This window comes from Otolemur garnettii, unplaced genomic scaffold (assembly GCF_000181295.1).
Source record: "Otolemur garnettii isolate 467f Iridium unplaced genomic scaffold, OtoGar3 scaffold00027, whole genome shotgun sequence".
Classification (NCBI taxonomy): domain Eukaryota; kingdom Metazoa; phylum Chordata; class Mammalia; order Primates; family Galagidae; genus Otolemur; species Otolemur garnettii.
In genome coordinates, this window is record NW_003852422.1 from 889,826 (window position 1) to 908,441 (window position 18,616).

An 18,616-nucleotide genomic window follows, 5' to 3' on the forward strand; every position below is an offset into this window, starting at 1 on the left:
AATATTTCAAATTGTATATGAAAACACCACACTGCACCCCACAATTGCATTAATGTACACACTATCATTTAATTAAAAATAAAAGAAGAATTTTAACAAGCCATAAAGTATATAATGCAAGGTATAGATAAATATGAATGAAAGATGCTAAAGTACATAGGAATTAAGACCATCTCCTCTTGGACCTTATATGGGTTAACATTTCTTTTCAGCAAATCGTTGGAACACAAGAAATATCTCATACAACTTAAATAAGGTTCAAAAACAACAGACTTTGTCTCACTCGTGTCTGAATACATGACAATAAACAAAATGCCAGAACTAGTCCAAGAAATAGGTATTTGAAAAATCATCATAAGCTGTATAGAGGAATCAACACAGAATAAATTCAAGTTTCATCCCTCAATACAGACTACCAGGTCACCTTTAGAGTGGCATTTGGAATATATACTAATGGTGCTTGACACAAGTCAGCTCTGCTGAGATTTGGTGGCTAAATAAAACAAAAATAAACAAGAAAGCTCTGAATTTATCCTATCTCTCTGGAACACTACCATGATCTCTTAAGATGCAAAGTTCATTAGCTGGGTGTGCCTAGGAGTACGAGGTTACAGTGAGCCCGAGTATACCACTACACTCCAGCCTGGATCACAGAGTAAGACCCTGTCTCAAACAAAAATAAATAAATGCAAATTGAAATAAAAAGCAGAGTTCAGAACCAAGTCATGTTTCAACCTCACGAGACTATCACAGTGCACATCATGAAGAACCAGGCCACAGCTGGGAATGCACCAGATTGGAGTCTGAAAAATCTGGGCCCAAGCATTAGCTTTCCCGACAACTAACTTGGGGCATTAGCTTTCCCCAAAACTTGACTGGGGGCAAGCGAGTCAGCATATGCTGGTTTTCTAGCCTGCAGCTTGGAGACAATGCCAACACTGCTCTGGATGGCCGCAGCTCTGACAGTGAGTACCATGAACTCACCTGACACACCAGAGGTCACAGTGGCTACAATGTCCATCATATACAGGAAAAATATCACCAACAATGGCTGATATTTTAAAGGATAAATTTCCATTAGCATTTAAAATAAACTGACTGAATTTTATTTTTCAAGTACTTTGAGTCAAGTCCCACAGAAATTCAAAAGACAAAATAGAAGCATGTCCCCTTCAACATTCTATTCCATTTTTAAGTGAAACCAGCAATATAAAATCAGCCATTTTAAAGTGAACAATTCAGTGGCATTTACTACATGCACAATCCTGTACAACCAGCTCTGCCAAAGAGTCATTGCAGGCCCCACCTGACATGCGGGAGCTCCCTGGCCTTTTCTCCCACCAGGCAGCAGCTACTACCCATCTGCCACCCAGCCCACCTGTTCTGGGCATTACACTCAATGAGATCACAGGCCGTGTGACCTTTGCATCTGGCTTCCTGGACTGGGCATGACGCCTCTCAGGCACAGCATGTTGCAGCATGTCAACCCTAATAGGGACTGGACGCTGGGTGACCCCCACTGCAGGGCCTTGCCACCCGCTTACCTGGTGATCTGTCCATCTGCTGAGGAGCATCTCACTGTCATCAACTTGTGGCTATTGTAAATAGGGCTATAACAAACATGGGTAAACATTTGCTTAGGTCCCTGCTTTAAACTCTAAGTTTAATTATTTGAAAAATTGCAAAAACATTTTCCATATCTGCTGCTCCATTTTACATTCCATACAAGCAATGCACAGGGATTCCATTTCGCCAGGTCCTGGCACCTGTTACTTTACATCTTTTTAAATGATAGGCACCACTTGTGTACAGCAGGATCTTACCTGGTTTTGATCTGCATTTCCTTATGGACTGACTGAGCACTGTTCCACATGTTTGTTGGCCATCTGTACATTTTCTTTGGAAAAATGTCTATATGTCTATTCTGCCTATTTTTAAACTGGGTTATCATTTTGTTACTGAATTGTGGATGTCCTTTACATATTCAGGATATGGACCATTATTAGACATACAATTTACAAATCTCTCCTACCATTCTATTCATCTGTTTGTTTTCCTGATAACAACGCACAGGAGTGCACCTAAATTTAGAATTTAGAATTACCAGTTGACAGATTTTCTTCCTGCCAGTTTTGAAATGTTCCTGCTCTCTTCAGCCATTGATGGCTTCTAAGGAAACCCCACTGAGGATCCATCCCTTGTATGTGGCCAGTAGCTTCCCTCTTGCTGCCCTCAGGATGACCTTTTGGCCCATGAGTTTGAATGTTTGGTCATATGTCTCAGCATGGCTCTTTCTCTGTTTATACTTCTTCGAGTTCACTGAACTTAGTGAATGTATAGATTTGCGTCTTATCAAACTTAGGAAGTTCTGGGCCATTATTCCTTCAAATCTTCTCAGTGCCCCTTCTCTCTCCCTTCTCTTCTGCCAGGATTACCATCATGTGTATTTGGTACACTTGATGTTATGAGGTTTTCATTCCTTCTCCTTCTGGATAATTTCAATTGACCTCATGTAAAGTTCACTAAATCTGCTATTAAAAACTTCTAGTGAGTCTATCTATTCATTCATTATATTTTCAACTCCAGCACTTGCTTCCTTTATATAAATTCTATGCCTTTCCTGAAACTCTCTCCTTGTTCATACATCTCTTGACACCTCTTAGCAATTTCCCCAAACTTCTCTTCAGCAACTTGGGCAAACTTAAGACAGCTGATTTAAATTCCTTGTCTAGTAAGTTTGATGTCTGGCCTTCCTCACAATTTCTATCAATTTCTTCTCAGAATGGGCCAAACTCTGTTTCTTTGCATGCTTTGAAATATTTTGTGAAAAACTAGACATTATTACCAGGTAATTCTGGAAATCAGGTATTTCTCCCTCTTCTGGATTGGTTTGTTGATGCTGTAAGCTACGTCTGCCTCTGCTGAGCGACATCTCTGAACTCTGTGTGGAGTGTGCACTCCCTCTGGGAGTGGTCACGAAGGCCTCTGCCAGCGGCTCTAATGCTCTGGGGCCTGTGCTCTGCTGCAGTGACCTACAGGACGCACCAGGCCACAGGCAGCTCGGCCTCGGCCTCCCGTCCCTTCTTGCTCTGAGCCTGGCGATCAGTAACAGCCACAAGACCTTGTCCAGTCTCTTCCAAGCATTCCTCCAGTTCTCAACTTGCACATGGCTTTCGAAACTCCTCAGTACACAGGCACTTTGAATACCCAAATTCCCAAAGAAGCTCTCTCCCCACCTCTTCTGCCTGGAACTCAACATGCTGCTGTCATCCTGACTGTCACCTTCGCCACAGGCTCCTACAGCTGCCCCTTCTGGACATTTGGAAAGGCCACTGCTGCTTCAGTCACTGAGTGAGCTGCACATCAGGCAAACAATTCAGCAGCTTCTCTGGTGCTGGACATCTCTGACTGCTTCCAGAGCTCAGAAGAAGTCAGGGCTGACAGCTTCTGCTTGGTGTTGTTTCAAAGTTTCATGGAGGGCAGCACCTATGGCTCAAGGAGTAGGGTGCTGGCCCCATATACCAGAGGTGGCAGGTTCAAACCTGGCCCTGGCCAAAAATTGCAAAAAATAAAAAGTTTCTCAAAGTTTCATGGAAGCAGCAGCAGGAGGAGCTGCCTACTGTGTGTCTCATCCCATTACCACCCTGTCTGTTTCTGAATAATACAATCAATACGCCAGGAACAAATCTCTGCTCAGCCCAAACGTCACAGTTAAAACAGAATTTAAAATAAGTTGTAATCTATACTACGCTCTTAAAAAAACAGTACAAAGTTACACCTAATTTACCTGGCCATTTGGGGTTCTCCACCCCAAAACTAAAGCTCACCTTCTTTGCTATAACTCCACCATGCCACCATTTTTAAGCATCAAAACTTTTTAATAATTAATTTTTCAATTCAGTGGAAAAAAGCATTTTCATCAACTGGTACCAAGACAACTTGATATTCATGCAAAAGAATGTGGACCCAAATCTCACATCACACACAGAATATTAAGGGAAAATGAATCAAAGACGTAAGTACAGGGTGGACATGAAATCTGTGTGCAATTTAAAGTAGCTTCACATAGTGACTTGAACACAAACTTATGTCTACCCTGTGTTAAGAGTTAAAACTATTCTATAAGAAATCATAGTAAATGCTTATAAAGTTGGGCTAGCAGATTGTTTCCTGGATACAACAACAAAAGCACAAGAAACAAAAGAAAAAAAATAGATAAAACTTAGAATGTGACACAACAGAGGGCATCATCAGGACAGTGAAATTAGCCCACAGGATGCATCTGACACAGGGCTTGAATGTAGGCTTTCTAGAGAACTCTTACAATTCAACAATAAAAGACAAATAACCCAGTTAAAAAGTGGACAAAGACCTGTGCAAATGTCCCAGAGAAGATATGCAAAATGGTTAACATGCATATAAAAAGATGCTCAGCATCATTAATCAGTAGGAAAATGCAACCCCAAACCATCATGAGATGCTACTTCACACCCACTATAATCAAAAAGTACTGGCTAAAATCCAAAGGGCAGACACGGCCTGGCAGAGTGATTCACATCTATAAAAATCCCAGGACTTTGGGAGGCTGAGATAGAAGCTGACTAGAACCCAGGATTCTAGGCCTAGCCCTGGGCAATATAGCAAAAAATGACCATCTCTACAAAAAAATGTAAAAATTAGCAAGGTGTGGTGGTACACACTTCAGTTTCAGCTACTTGGGAGGCTGAGGCTAGAGGACCATCTGAGCCCAGGAATTAAGAGTCATGGCACGTTGTGACCATGCTATTGCACTCCACCCTAGACAACAGAGAGACCCGTCTCTGAAAAGAAGAGAGGAGAGAGAGGAGGAGGGAAGGAGGGGAGAAAAAGAAGAGAGGGGAGGGGAGGAGGGGAGGAGAAGAAGGAAAAAAGGGCAGACAGTAACAAGCGCACACGTGTGAGTGAGGACAGGAGAAACTGGGACCCTCGGACACTGTTGACAGGAACGGGAAACAGTGTGGCCAACTGTGAAGACAGGTTAGCAATCCTCAGAATGCTCACCACAGAGTTACCATAGTGTACAGCAATTTCACTCCTAGGCATACGTCCAAGAGGAACAGAAACGATGTTAACACAAAAGCTGGTACACTAATGTTTAAAGCAGCATTATTCACTACAGTCACAAAGAAGAGACAACCCAAATGTCCATGAAAGGATAAAAAAATTCTGGTATACCATTCAGTGGAATATGATTTGGCAGGAAAAAAGAAATAAAGTAGTGATGAATGCTACTACAGGATGAACTCTGAAAACAGGCCAAGTGAGAGAAGCTAGTGACAAAAGCCCACCTACTGCACATAATGAAATGCCCAGAGCAGGCAGACCCCAGATAGACAGCAGGCAGGTGGCTGCCTGGGGCCAGGTGCAGAAACGAAGGGCAAGAATCAGGACATCTTCTTGGACGTCACTGATATTAAAAGCGTTCTAAATGTATCTGATGAGGATGGATGAACAATTGTATGAATACACAAAAAAACACTAAATTATATACTTTAAGAGGGTGAATTTTATTGTTATGTAAAATACAGCCCAGTAAGCTGTTAAAAATAATTTTTGAAAGGATTATTTCAAGTAAATAATTCATTTTATATGTCTACTTACACATAGAAAATACAAACTCCGCTCCAAACTTCACCTTCAAACAGACTGGGATTGTCAGGAAGACCCACTGGGTTTTCCAGTGTCTCCCTCACAGCCAAAGTCTCAGTCATTTTTACTACCACCTGCATATTTGTTAATCGTTTCTCCCACTCCTAATACATTGCTTCTTTTCTGTAGTGTGGAATAAAAAGTCATGCAAACAAGTTCTTTAATAACAAAAATTAAGCCAGGATTCAAGCCCCAAAAGGAGGCTATGCATCCCTCAGTCACCACACCAGGCCATGGCTTCACTCCTGTGTTCAAAGGCCTTCCACTACATGCAGTCTATGCCATGGTACAGAAGCCAATCTTGTGTGTGTCTAAAATATAACACCAATATAGATTTCAGACAACATGTTTCACAGAAAATGTACATGTGCTAGCTGGGTTTCACAGTCTCAGTACTGTGATAGGGCAATTATACAAAAGAGCCCGGGTGTTTGTGTGTATCTCTCTATATAAAAACATGAACATAAATGTATATACATATGTCAGGTATCCAGAATATAAATAAAATAAAAATCTACCCTGAAATTGTATGCAATATATAAGAAAATTAAAGATACAATATACAATCACATAATACCATTCTCAGTAACAGAATTAAGACATTTTCTTTCATTTGCAGTATTAACTGTGAAATGATGATCACATCCAGTGAACAGGGTGAAGAGCATCTTGCTAACCTCTCACTGTGAGCTTGCTATACAGCTGTGAGTTTACTTCCTTGTCTCGCTGAAAACGCCGAAACTCATCAATTGCTTCCCGAATGATAATAACAGCCAAGACAAATCCCTATAAAACAAAATAAGGAATTTTAGAAAATGAAATTTTAACAAAAAGAAAAAATTTTACTATTCAGTTTTACTTTTTTCTTCAATTTATATTACTCTCTAAAACATAAAATGAAAACAAAGATAAAAAGTAACAATGAAACATTACAAGAGGAACATAATTCAATGTGAAAGACTTATAACTCTTAGTATACCCAAGAAAAAACTTCTAAATTCACGTCATAATGTGTACTTCAAGCTAAACATAAGAATAGACTCAGTAACCTCTACCCCCAAAACTAACAATCTTCAACAACCACATGAATCGTTATTTAAAATACTTAGGCATTCAAATATCACATTAACAATGAGTGACAGAAAGATCTCATACTTAATTTCTGCACTTAAATCTTTGTGATGAGCTAACAGCACACAGAAGCATAGAATAACCCCACATGAGATGCTCAGACCAGCCAATCTCCCCACACGACACAGTGCTACAAATTGCTCAGAAGAGCATACTTACAGCATCTCCACCTCACTTTTTAAGTAAAATTATTTTTAAGTAAAACTTGTATATACTTGTAACCCACTGTGAAATCTGCCCCACCACTCCCACACAGCAGTGTCCCCCTCTGAACAGGCTGCACAGGTATTTTCTGACTCGTTGGAGGAATATTCTTCTAGTCACTCTCCCATGATTAAATAAATAAACCTCCTCAACAAATTTGCTAACTGATGACCTTGCTTCAGTCTACACCGTAAATAACACAACACTAGATGAGCTTCTATTGGAAGGACAATAATCTTTTTATTACAGCTTTTTTCTTCTGTATAACCAATAGGTTAAATTAAGTGTGATGTTGTAGAACATGTTTCTTATAATTACTGAAATGGTATTTTTCTCGAATACCCTATTTTAAAAGTCCTGCAAATAGCACAACTCAGACATGTGTTCCTCTAGCTCACAGCTTATGTCTCAGCCTTCCTGCCATCTGTATTCAGCTAGTCCACGCTGGAAACATCTCCAGGTCACTTTCAAGCCCATGCTAGACTCCCCTGGGCCCACTACCCGGCCCTTCCTCAACACACCAAGTTTCCTTCCTTGTGTGCACACAAAGCTATCAGGACTCAGCATAATTCCTTCATCACAACTCAAGTAAAACTACTCAATTGAGGTGGGCCACATACAGAAACACCTAGCCCTGTGCATGCCCACAGCTCACCAACTCTTTCTTCCCAATTCTCCATCTGGAGGCGTCCTGGACGCCACACAGCCTGGCTGCCCCTCTGTGGTCCTGTGCACACATGGCCTGAGGGAGTCTCCAGCATCACTGCCATGGCTATTCCTCCCATTATTCCCAGTGCCCCTCACCACTTCAGCTCACCCTACACCACCACACGGAGTCACCAATCCCTCCCCATCATTTCTGCTTCCTTCACAAAACGTGGCCCTCCCCAGCACCCAGGCCTAAGAGTGCACAGACCTGTGGTCTTGCCTCCTGCTCTCCTGGAATTGCTGGTGATGACTCCCATTTCATCTTTGCATCTCCAGAGGTTACTGGAAGCACCTGGTCAACTCCTGGACTCGCTGAGAACCCAGCTGTGACTGCCTGGAAAGGTGCCCCATTCACAGAGGCAGGTGCAGGGAGGCGTGAGCCTCATCTTTTCTGCCACAGTCCCCACTGAAGACAGCTGCGACTGGCTAGACTTAAGTCCCTCACCTCCGTCTTTTAGCACATTCTGTTTCCTTTTCTAGTGACAGTTTTGCTGATATAGAACTCACCTGCTATAAAACTGATAATTTAAAAGTCTACGATTCATTGTTTTTAGTACCTTCACAGAGCTGAGCAACCATCACCACCATCTAATTTTAGAATATTTCCTTTACCCCAAAAGAAACCCTGTACCCAATAGCAATCACCTCCCATCCCTCCCACTCCCAGGCCCTGACAACAGCTTTCAGTCTCTGTGGATCTGCTCATTCTGGGTGATGGTTAGTATTTCTAGGAGCTGCCAAACTATTTCCCAAAGTGGTTGTAGCACTTTACAAGCCCATCAGCAAGGAATCAGAGTTCCAGCTGTCCACACCCACCCATGCCCATTACCAGCTGCCATTGGAACTGTAGCCATTACTGGAGAGTAGGATCCTACAGTTTTAATTTCCACTCCCCCTAGTGACTAATGATGCTGAGCAACTTTTCATGTGCTATTGGCCACCTGCATGTCTTCTTTGGGTAAACGTCCATTTAGATTCTTTACCCACTTTTCATCTGTGTTATCTGTCTTTCAGTTGTTGAGTTGTGGGAGTTCTTTATTCACCAGGGATACAAATACCTTTTTAGATATGTGGCTTACAAATATGAGCTTATGTGGGGAAGGGGGAGCGTGAGGCAGCAGAGCCCCACAGCCTGGGGAGACTTCCCCCACCATTTCCACTCAGGTTATTTCTCCTTCCCCATGCTGGTTTCCAAAAATCTTACAAATTTTTTTCCATTCTGAGTTATTGCTTCATTTTCTTTTTTCTTTTTTTTTTTTTTTTGAGACAGAGCCTCAAGCTGTCCCCCTGGGTAGAGTGCTATGGCTTCACTGCTCATAGCAACCTCCAACTCCTGGGCTCAAGCGAGTCTCCTGCCTCAGCCTCCCAAGTAGCTGGGACCACAGGCACCTGCCACAACACCCGGCCATTTTTTGGTTGCAGCCATCATTGTTGTTTGGCGGGCCCGGGCTGGATTCGAACCCGCCACCTTAGGTGTATGTGGCTGGTGCCTTAGCCGCTTGAGCCACAGGCGCCAAGTCGAATCTTCTGAATTCTTAACTGGATCATTACAGATACGTGCCTTATGGAAGGTCTGGATAAGCAAATATTGTTGCAGGAACAGCTGAATCTTCTCATTACCTCAGGACCAACTAGGTAAGAGATTTAAGCTTTAGCTCCCTGAAAAAGTCAAAACTAGATGCAAGAAAGGCCATAGTAAAATACCATTGCCCTGGAAACGGTAGTACCTGTGCCTGAGCTAGACAACATGGCCTGTCCACAGCCTTTCTCAGTCCTTCTCTAGATAACCCTAAAGCAGTGGTTCTCAACCTTCCTAATGCCACAACCGTTTAAATAAATCTCCCACAGGTTGAGAACTGCTACCCTAAAGCCATGCAGTATAAGCACCAAAATAATATACATTTTTATAAAAAGATAAAAAATTATACTGGTACATTACCAATTTACCTTTGGGGGGTTATCATATGCCACACACTTCTCCAAATGCCTCAAATGAGTTACCCTGTTTAAATGTCACAAGAAGCCTTGCATGACATGTCCCTTTGCCTCTGACTTAGAGATGAGTGAGCTCAGACACAGAGAGTAAGGAACTCCACCAAGGTCACACGGCTCACTGACAGAGTCACCCTGGATGGCAGCATGTCAAGTAACTGATTTTTTTTTTCCTTTCCATTTTTGGCCTACACCTCCAATGCACAGACCCTCACAAAAAAAGGGTGGATGGAGGGAAGGATTTCAAAGTCAGACTGAAAATCCAAGTCCTAGCAGACTGGCTTCTCCTAGCACATGCTCACTCCTGATTAGGCACTGACAAGTACTAGGAAGCTGCTGTACCCAGAAAGTACAGGGGTAAAAATCCTTACAGCCCAATTTTTCTTCATCTAAAAATTTTCTACCAGGATAGATGCATTCCACCTTATTAATTCTGACGAAAGCATTACAATCTGTTTTGTTAATTACATCAGTTTGCCTTGAAGAATTGTTCTGAAAGCTCAACAAATGAAAGTAGTCATTATTCTGATATAACACAATGGAATCACTTTATATTCCATTTACTCTTCTATATATGGGAAAGTATAACAGAACTTAGTTCAGAACTAAAGCTAATGAACACTATTTCCTAGAATAATTAAGTTATCACTGTTTCTAAAAGTATCCCAATTTTAGTTAGAGGGCATGAGCTTCAAGTAATTTATTTTCTTTAAAATTAGTGAACAACAGAAATAAGATCTTAAAATTCTAAGATGGTTTTATGCTTTTGTGGCAGGTTTGGATTAGGAGAAATCTGGAAATGTTAACTGATAACTTTTTTTGAACAAACTTACAGAACCTTAGAAGATAAACAAAAAATGTCAATAACATCTATGTGTCTGTAAAGATCACATGCTAGCACAGGCCATGGGTGTAACCAGGCTAAAACAAACAGGTTCAGAAAACATAAGAACTCAAAAAGAGTTTATAAAAAAATGCGTTGAATAACATCCCTTTGTTTAAAAAAAAGAGATACCTATATATATTTTAGAATCTCTATTCTTTTAGTTTCCTTTAAATAAGTTTCTTTAGGTTTAGTATAATATATATTTAAGGTTCTTTAATTTTGGTTAGATTAACAAAAAGATCTTTATATTTAATATATGTAGATTTTCAAAAAATTTTTAAATTTCTGAGTTGAGTCTGGCTCAAAGACCCAATATGTCCTAAACCTGCGTCATAGATTTGGAAGCAAGCACAATGTGCCCATCAGCTTCTTAACACCTTTGGCAAATCGAGGCTGAAAAAGCAGGAAAGTGGCACAGGCACTGACAGTGTACACTTGCTGCTGGGGGCAGGAGGGTGCTGCTGCCAAGCCGGGGGCAGGGTCAGGCTAAAAAGTAGATCGATTCTGAAATCTAGCAGTATGACACTCCGAGTGCGAGAGTTCATTTCTGTCTGTCAGAAGGCAATATAGCACTCAAATGGGAAAAAAGGGTTTTTCGCTTCTCTTTACAACACTTAAAATACAATCACAGTGAAGTTACAGCACCCTTCATATGATTACTGAATTAGTTTTCTAATGAGGCACTTATCTAAATGAAATTAAAGTTAATTCTCACATGTCCAAAAAATGATAAACTACTTCAAAAAACCCAAGGGTGAAAATTCAAGCTAAAGCACTTAAAATTACAGCCAGAACTGGAAACCAGTGGTCATGTGAAAGCAGAGAAAGCAGAGGTCAGCTGCGTGAGCACAGATACCCATGCCTCAGAGGAGTGGCCAAGGTAATGGATTCTCTGCATATATCAAATAAATCTCTTCATAAAGAACCATCTGAGAGACACTTTCTTTAGGTAAAGCTAGTTAAATCAGAATTAACAAATACAGAAGGCAAAAGCAAAATACAAATAAATACATTTTGCTTTAGATTTTTTTAAGACTTTATATTCTCAAATCATCATTTTAAGTTAAAATAAATTTTAATACATACAAGTAACATTTAAGTGGTAAACACAACTATTAAAGCTATGAAGAGAATGGTGGGTATGGTGGCACAGGCCTACGGTCTCAGCTACTCAAAAGGGTGAGGTGGGAGGATCTCTTAAGCTCAGGAATTTGTAACTAGCCTGGGCAACACAGTGAGACAGCATCTCTTAAAAAAAAAAAAAAAGGTATGAATAGAATAAAGGGGTTAGAAATACAAACATTAAAATCATGTGATTGTATCTTAGTATTAGTAAGTACTTTCATTATGTTTCTAAAATGCCATATTGATATTAGAAAATGGAAAATAATCAACAGCATTTTCAAAACAAGCCCTTTAGGCTATGCCGCCTGTAGACTGTTTTCCACAGGTGCACAAGGACCCATGAACACTCAAACTATTCATTAAAAGTTCATAACAGGGGCGGCGCCTGTGGCTCAAAGGAGTAGGGTGCCGGCCCATACACCGGAGGTGGCGGGTTCAAATCCAGCCCCAGCCAAAAACTGCAAAAAAAAAAAGTTCATAACAGTAAAAATTAGAAACAGCCCTAAAGTCTCCTTTCCAAGCAGCACAGACAGAGCAGGTGTGATGTATCCACATGAGGAGACACTTCAGGAAGTGAACAGATGTGGCACACAGCCCACATCCACGTGGGCCAACTTCATAGACCCAGGTGAAGCCCAAGAGTGCGCTGCAGCAGGACACACCTTTGTAAACATTGGTTAAGCAGGAAAATTATGAAGAGACACACAGCAATTACAAGCTCCATCCAAAACAGAGGCTACCTGCATGGAGTTGCAGGTGGGAGAAAAGTGTCACCCACACCCCCTCCACACCTGCCCAGCTGTAACACCAATTTTCAGAGCTCTGTTGTACACAATTCAGTGTTTCTCCTCTGTGAATAATGTAATACATACACAAACACATGGCTTCCTACCTCATAAGAGCCCTGGCAGGGCTGGCCCTACACCTGACCTGTCTCTGAAAACCATCCCTTCTCGACATACCCAGCAGAATGGTCTCCTCACACCCTGGTAACAGCCACACAGAGACCAAGACCTTTTAAAACTGAGGCTTCTCCACCTGCAACTCCTCCTTGTTCTTTGCGTGGCCACCTGTCTTGCTCTGCACATATCAAGAGGCCTCCCTTGACCCCCTCCCATGTCCCACTTTCTACCAGCTTCAGGAATCCACCGACTGTCCTGCCCTCTCCCCAGCATGTACGTTCTGCTAGGGCAGAATTCTGCCGGTCTTGTTCCCTGTCCTATCAACCTTGCCTGGTGTCAGACACCAATGAGCTCAATATTAGCTGATCAAAACACTAGTGTATTTCATTCTAGACATATTTTAACTCACCTTTTTAATTTATTCTACTACATACACATCTGTAATGTGATTAAATACTTTTTCTAAATATCTTTAAAGCTAGACATTTGCACAGGATACTGCAAAGCACTGCGTGGACATCTGACTTTGTAAATAATTTTTAATCATCAAAAATAATAATGGCCATTATCTAGACTCTCTGATCAATCATTCTTTCTTTTTTTTTTTTTTTTTTTTTTTTTTGAGATAGAGCCTCAAGCTATCCCCCCTGGGTAGAATGCCATGGCATCACGCTCACAGCAACCTCCAACTCCTGGGCTCAAGCCAGTCTCCTGCCTCAGCCTCCCAAGTAGCTGGGACTACAGGCGCCCGCCACAACGCCTGGCCATTTTTTTTTTTTTTTTTGGTTGCAGCCATTATTGTTGTTTGGTGGGCCCGGGCTGGGGATTAGAACCCGCCACCTTAGGTGTATGTGGCTGGCGTCTTAGCCGTTTGAGCCACAGGCGCCGAGCCCAATCATTCTTTCTTAAGGATAAAGTCCTCAAATAAAAATGCTGAATCTATTTCTTTTTTTTTTTTTTTTGAGAAAGTGCAGACTGCAGTGGTGTCATCAGGCTCTCTGTAGCCTCAAACTCCCGAGCTCAAGCAGCCTCCCACTTTGACCTCCCAGAGCACTAGCATTACAAGGTGAGCCAGTGCCTGAGTCCATTCTTATGACCTTTGATATATATTACCACAAGACCCTCCAAAATGCAACACAGGTGTGTCCACACTGACAGTGGCTAAGTACCAGGGTGACATTCCACCCATGCTCAGCACCAATGGCTCTTTCAACCTCATTAGTAAGAGACAGTCACTTATCCAGTAATTCTGTATTTGTATTTATTGTGGGGAACAAGAGTCAATTAGGCCTTCTTGCCTAAAGGCCATGAGGTGCCAAAATGTTTTTAATAACCAGTTAAGCCAGTAGGTGCTATGTCATCTTAGTAAGATTTTTTCTTTTTTATTTATTTATCTTTTTTTTTTTTTGCAGTTTTTGGCCAGGGCTGGGTTTGAACCCACCACCTCTGGCATATAGGGCCAGCACCCTCTCCTTTGAGCCACAGGCACTGCCCAGTAAGGGCCTTCTTATGCATGGCATCCCAGATGTCCCACGACCTCCTGAAAACTTCTAATGCCTACTCATCTCCCTCCACAAGCTGGATCAAGGGCCTGTTGCACCTGCCTGTCTGTGGCTCTTTGGTTTTTCTGGTTTGTGCGAATCCCACACGAACCTCCTCTTCCTCCACTACCAGGACTACAACTGGCATTGTCGTCATTGGCAGGATTCATCACAGACCAGTGTGGAGCCCTCCACACTCCTACAGGGGACAGAGTGGATTGCCTGGCACGGGTATATGGCACTTGGTGGCTCACCTGTTGTCTACCTGCCCTCCCCCCAGGAGTGGCCCAATGTGGGCAGGGCACCACTGTGTGTCAAAAGGGCACTCCACACATGGGAGAGGCCTTTGGGAAGGAAAGCGTCCATATAACTGGGGGCCAAGGGCTCGTGTTCTGTATAGGTCTGAGAGCAGAAACCAAGGCAATACTCGAGGAGGCAGTTGGAGGCCGAGCAGCAGCAGCGCAGTATCCTGCAGAAGACGGGGAGGCGCCTCAAAGGGCAGCAGTATGACTCCCCAGGTAGGGTACTGGGGGACACGAGATGGCTTCTGGAGGAGGGCGGCAGAATGACTCCCCGGATCAGGTGAATTCTCCCATGGTGGCGGTGACAGACTCCTTGGAAGAGGAAGACAAACCCTGCTTTAGGGCAGGGCCAATGGTCACAAAAAAGGTAAAAATGCAACAACCAAGGGCTCAGGAGGGCAGGCAGCCGTACCCGGAGAAGTGACTAGACACTTCTCCTTTTGTCCAGACCCAGACAGAGTTGGTGGAGAGAGCTCAGTCAGAGAACTTACAAGTCCCTAGCTGCTGGGACATTACGTTTATGGGATCACGGGGTGGACAGCGTTGTCCTGGGTGCCCTGGACACACCTGTCCTTGCCAGACCACTTGCAGAATTGCTACCAGCATGGCCAAGGTACCTGCTCCTGCTGGACAGGGTCATGGTCACAGTCTGCACCATGTGGTCTAACGCTGGGGACCGGCCAGTCCCTGTTAGTCGCTGGCAGTTTGGAAATGCAGCAGGTTCTTTGGGAACTGGGTGTGCGGGATGCCATGTTTAACTCGACTGTCTAGAGCCAATGACGAACGCTTTACAGCTTGTGTGGGGACAGGACACTGCTGCACAGCGCACCCTCTGCCCTGCTTAAGTCCTTGGTGGCAATACTGGCACCTTATGTGGGGTGACCAACAAATGGAGGTGGAGACTATATGACAAAAAGGGAGTTGGGGCTGCTAGTGAGAAAGCACCACGGGGTGAGGAAGCCGTAAAGACAGTGAAGGTCACGTGCTCTCGGGTATGGGCAAACCGTCCATCAGCAGGTCTGAACCGCATGAGACTGACAGAAAGTCTAACACCCGCTGCTAGGATCACGACAGCAGCTTGCTTCTGCGCAGTGGTGCCACCAGAAATGACAGGCTAAAAACAGAGAAGCAGCAGAACCAGGGGAGGCAGAGGCCAGACGTGCCAGCTCTTCGCCTCCAAGATCCTCTGCTGGAAGAGGAAGCAGAGGGGTTCCCCTGTCAAGGCAAAGAGGCAGAGAGGACACCAAACCAGGGCAAGACCCAGACTCCTCAGGAGCAGCTGGAGAATGGCCCCAACTCTCAGCTGGCCCATCCGCAACAAGAAAACCCCATCCTGAGAAGCTTCCTGAGCCAGGTAGACAGTGGGCAGTGTGTGCAGCTGGCTGAGCTCCAGCAGACTCAGCAGATCAGTCAGGAGGTTGACGGGGAAGTCAGAATGGGCTCAGGAGGAGGGGCAGCAGCAGAAGGCTCGGGATGCCTAGGTAGCCACCTTCAAAAAATAGGTCCTGTAGCTGCAGGCAGCTAGCAAGGTGAGAGGGGAGGGATGGGCCCAGCCAAGAGCCATGCCACACACAGACTGGCCATGTTGCCAGGGCAGCAGGTGGCTGAGCTGCACAGCAAGTCATAGTCCTCCGAAGTAGAGGTGAGAAGTAAATGTGAGGTGCTGAGTGGTCTCCATGGGCAGCTCACAGAAGCCAGGGAAAGGGACTCACAGCTCAGAGAATCCGGTCCATGGAGGCAAGCGGGGCTGGGATGCCCAGGCCAACCAAGTAGGGCCCAGCAGCAGCAGACCGACCTCAGGGAGTTGAGTCCCAGATGTCACATCTAGAGAAAGAGGCCACCGAGCTCAGGGGAGCTAGGGAGCACCAGGTGAACAACAGTGACTGAGAGCACTGGCCAGCTGTGGAGGCACCAGACAGATCCAGTGGGCCAGTGAGGAGATGCTGCCCTCCCTGACCAGGCCAAGGAAGAGGCAGAAGCAGGTCCACCCAGCAAGGCACAAACCAGCGAGGCCCTGCTGGCCCTGCTCTCGTAGCTCTCTGTGGCCCTCCTGGCATGAATGTGACAGCCATAGCCCATGTATAACATACCCCATCATGGGTTGGGCATGGGCTGGACCCCTGAGCCAGACGTGGCACAGCACAAATGGAAACCCCAAGGGCATGGTGCCCTCAGCCACAACCCAACACACACTGACCAGGAAGTGTTGGGCCCGTGACCTGCACAGAGGCTAGGGTGCAACACACACAGGCAAATAAAAGCTAGCCCCTTCGAGGAAGGGTGCACCCTGATTTCTGCAATGGCTCCAGTCAGGGCAGCCTGTGTGCTAGATGGCTAGAGCTTTCCATTTGCCAAGAGAAACTACTTGCATGACAGATTAGAAAGTACGTCACTGGACAGAGTTCTAAGCACCATGGTTGGCAGTCACTAACTGCTGTGAGTGATTGGTACACAGCTGGGCTGTCTTTGAGGGGCCGACCCTATGGATGGCCATGTGGGGCCAGGCCTTGTACAAGAGTTATGGGAGCTGGGACACCAGAAACAGGTGACAGTCTGCCACGTCACCAGGCATGTTCTGTTGGCCCATCCAAGTAATGATGAAGCACACGCCCTACCAAAGCCCAGTAACTGCCCCTTTCGAGACGTCGCCCAGAAGCTACATTGCCATCTCCTGCCTGCTGGACAGGAATGTCTGGGCCACATGTCTTTTTTGCTGTAAATGGCTGCAATGCCCTACTTGCCCAGGGACACTTAGGAGACACTTGGAAAGACTTTACCCCATAGATTGTGAGGTGAGAAACCCTCAAGGGATAGTGTGGGAAGATGAGTCAACTAGGCCTTCTTGTCAAGGCCAGGAGGTGCCAGACTGTTTTGAGTAGCCATAGGTAAGTGACTGAGTCCAGTCGCAGCTGTACAAGGCTCCAAGGCTTCCCGCCCTCAGACTCTTTGTGGTGGACTTCCCATGGGGGAAAACTGCTTATGCCGGCTCACCTGCAACCCCCCCCTCCCGCAAGATGAGTGAAGGGGCATGTCAGAGCTACCTTGTGCTCCTAATTTTTCTCTGGTCTGTCCAAATTTCATGCGAGCCTCCTTAGCCTCAACTGTGGCACTGCACACATAAAGTTACTCATCGGGGCTGATTTTTCTGTTGGTGGGGGAAGAATTACTTCCTGTCCTCTCAAATACACCCCACTATGAAGTTGATACAAAAGGGAAATCAGAAACTCCTCAGCAGGCCTTTCCCAAGGGGTGAGCACAGAGGCTGCCTGTACCTGCCCTGCAGACAAGGGCTCTCCTGCATCACCCAAAGGCCTTTGGGTACTCAGACAGGGCCGGCATAACTAGCAGCAGAATGCTTGGCCCTCCCACTTAGAAGGCCATGCTCAGGTGGCCCCCACTGTCTGCAGAAAAGCCAAACTCTGTGAAATAACTTACACAGTTACTCTGAGCAATTCGAGGACCATGACCTGGAGCCACGACAACCAAGAATCAAGCCCTGAGCGAGTGGACTCAGTGGGGTTGGGTTACAGCTCCACACACTTCAGGGAGACTGGAGCTACAGGGTGGTCATAAAATCAGTACATCAATGGCATACATGTGTTTGGCCTGAAAACGTGGGACATCTCAAAGTGGGGACTTACATGTTTTAGATACAAGAAGGTTTAAAGACTCTTCATTTCCATATTTACAAATCAAAATTATCTAAAAGACTTCAAATATTTTAAGATAAGGATGTCAGATACCAGCCACATGCCCAAACTCAAGTGATTTGTTAAGCAAACTGAGGACCTGCAGCTGTGGTCTAAGCTCTGTCTTGCATGGCCTTAGGCCTGTTAAGGGGTTTTAAAGGACACCCCCAAGAAGGGGGCATAAGGAGAACTGTCTGACCCCCCTTCTCATGGCCAGCAACTCAGTTTTGGGACATTCCCTTGGCCAAGAGGGGTGCACTCAGTCAGCTGGGGAAAGGCTTCAGACTCTTTCAACTCACACTACTGACAGACCCTTTCCAAAAAAGGAAGCAGCATATTTTTTGTAGGAAGAAGGAGTACATCTCATCACTACAAGCTGAAAAGTAGTGAAACCTGTAAAGAGCCAGCATGAAAGTATCAAGACAACATATGAAATGGACACATTCAA

At 44.5% G+C, this 18,616-nt stretch overlaps 1 protein-coding gene across 2 annotated transcripts in view; it reads right to left on the bottom strand.

Annotated features, from left to right (window-relative positions):
• ATP9B (ATPase phospholipid transporting 9B (putative)) overlaps positions 1-18,616 on the bottom strand; it is a 244,444-nt gene that overhangs the window by 193,268 nt on the left and 32,560 nt on the right. For both annotated transcript variants that reach the window (XM_003788391.3, XM_003788390.3), the window contains exon 5: positions 6,366-6,474. In XM_003788391.3, the coding sequence (XP_003788439.1) occupies positions 6,366-6,474 (109 nt within the window). The remainder of the gene's footprint in view (positions 1-6,365; positions 6,475-18,616) is intronic.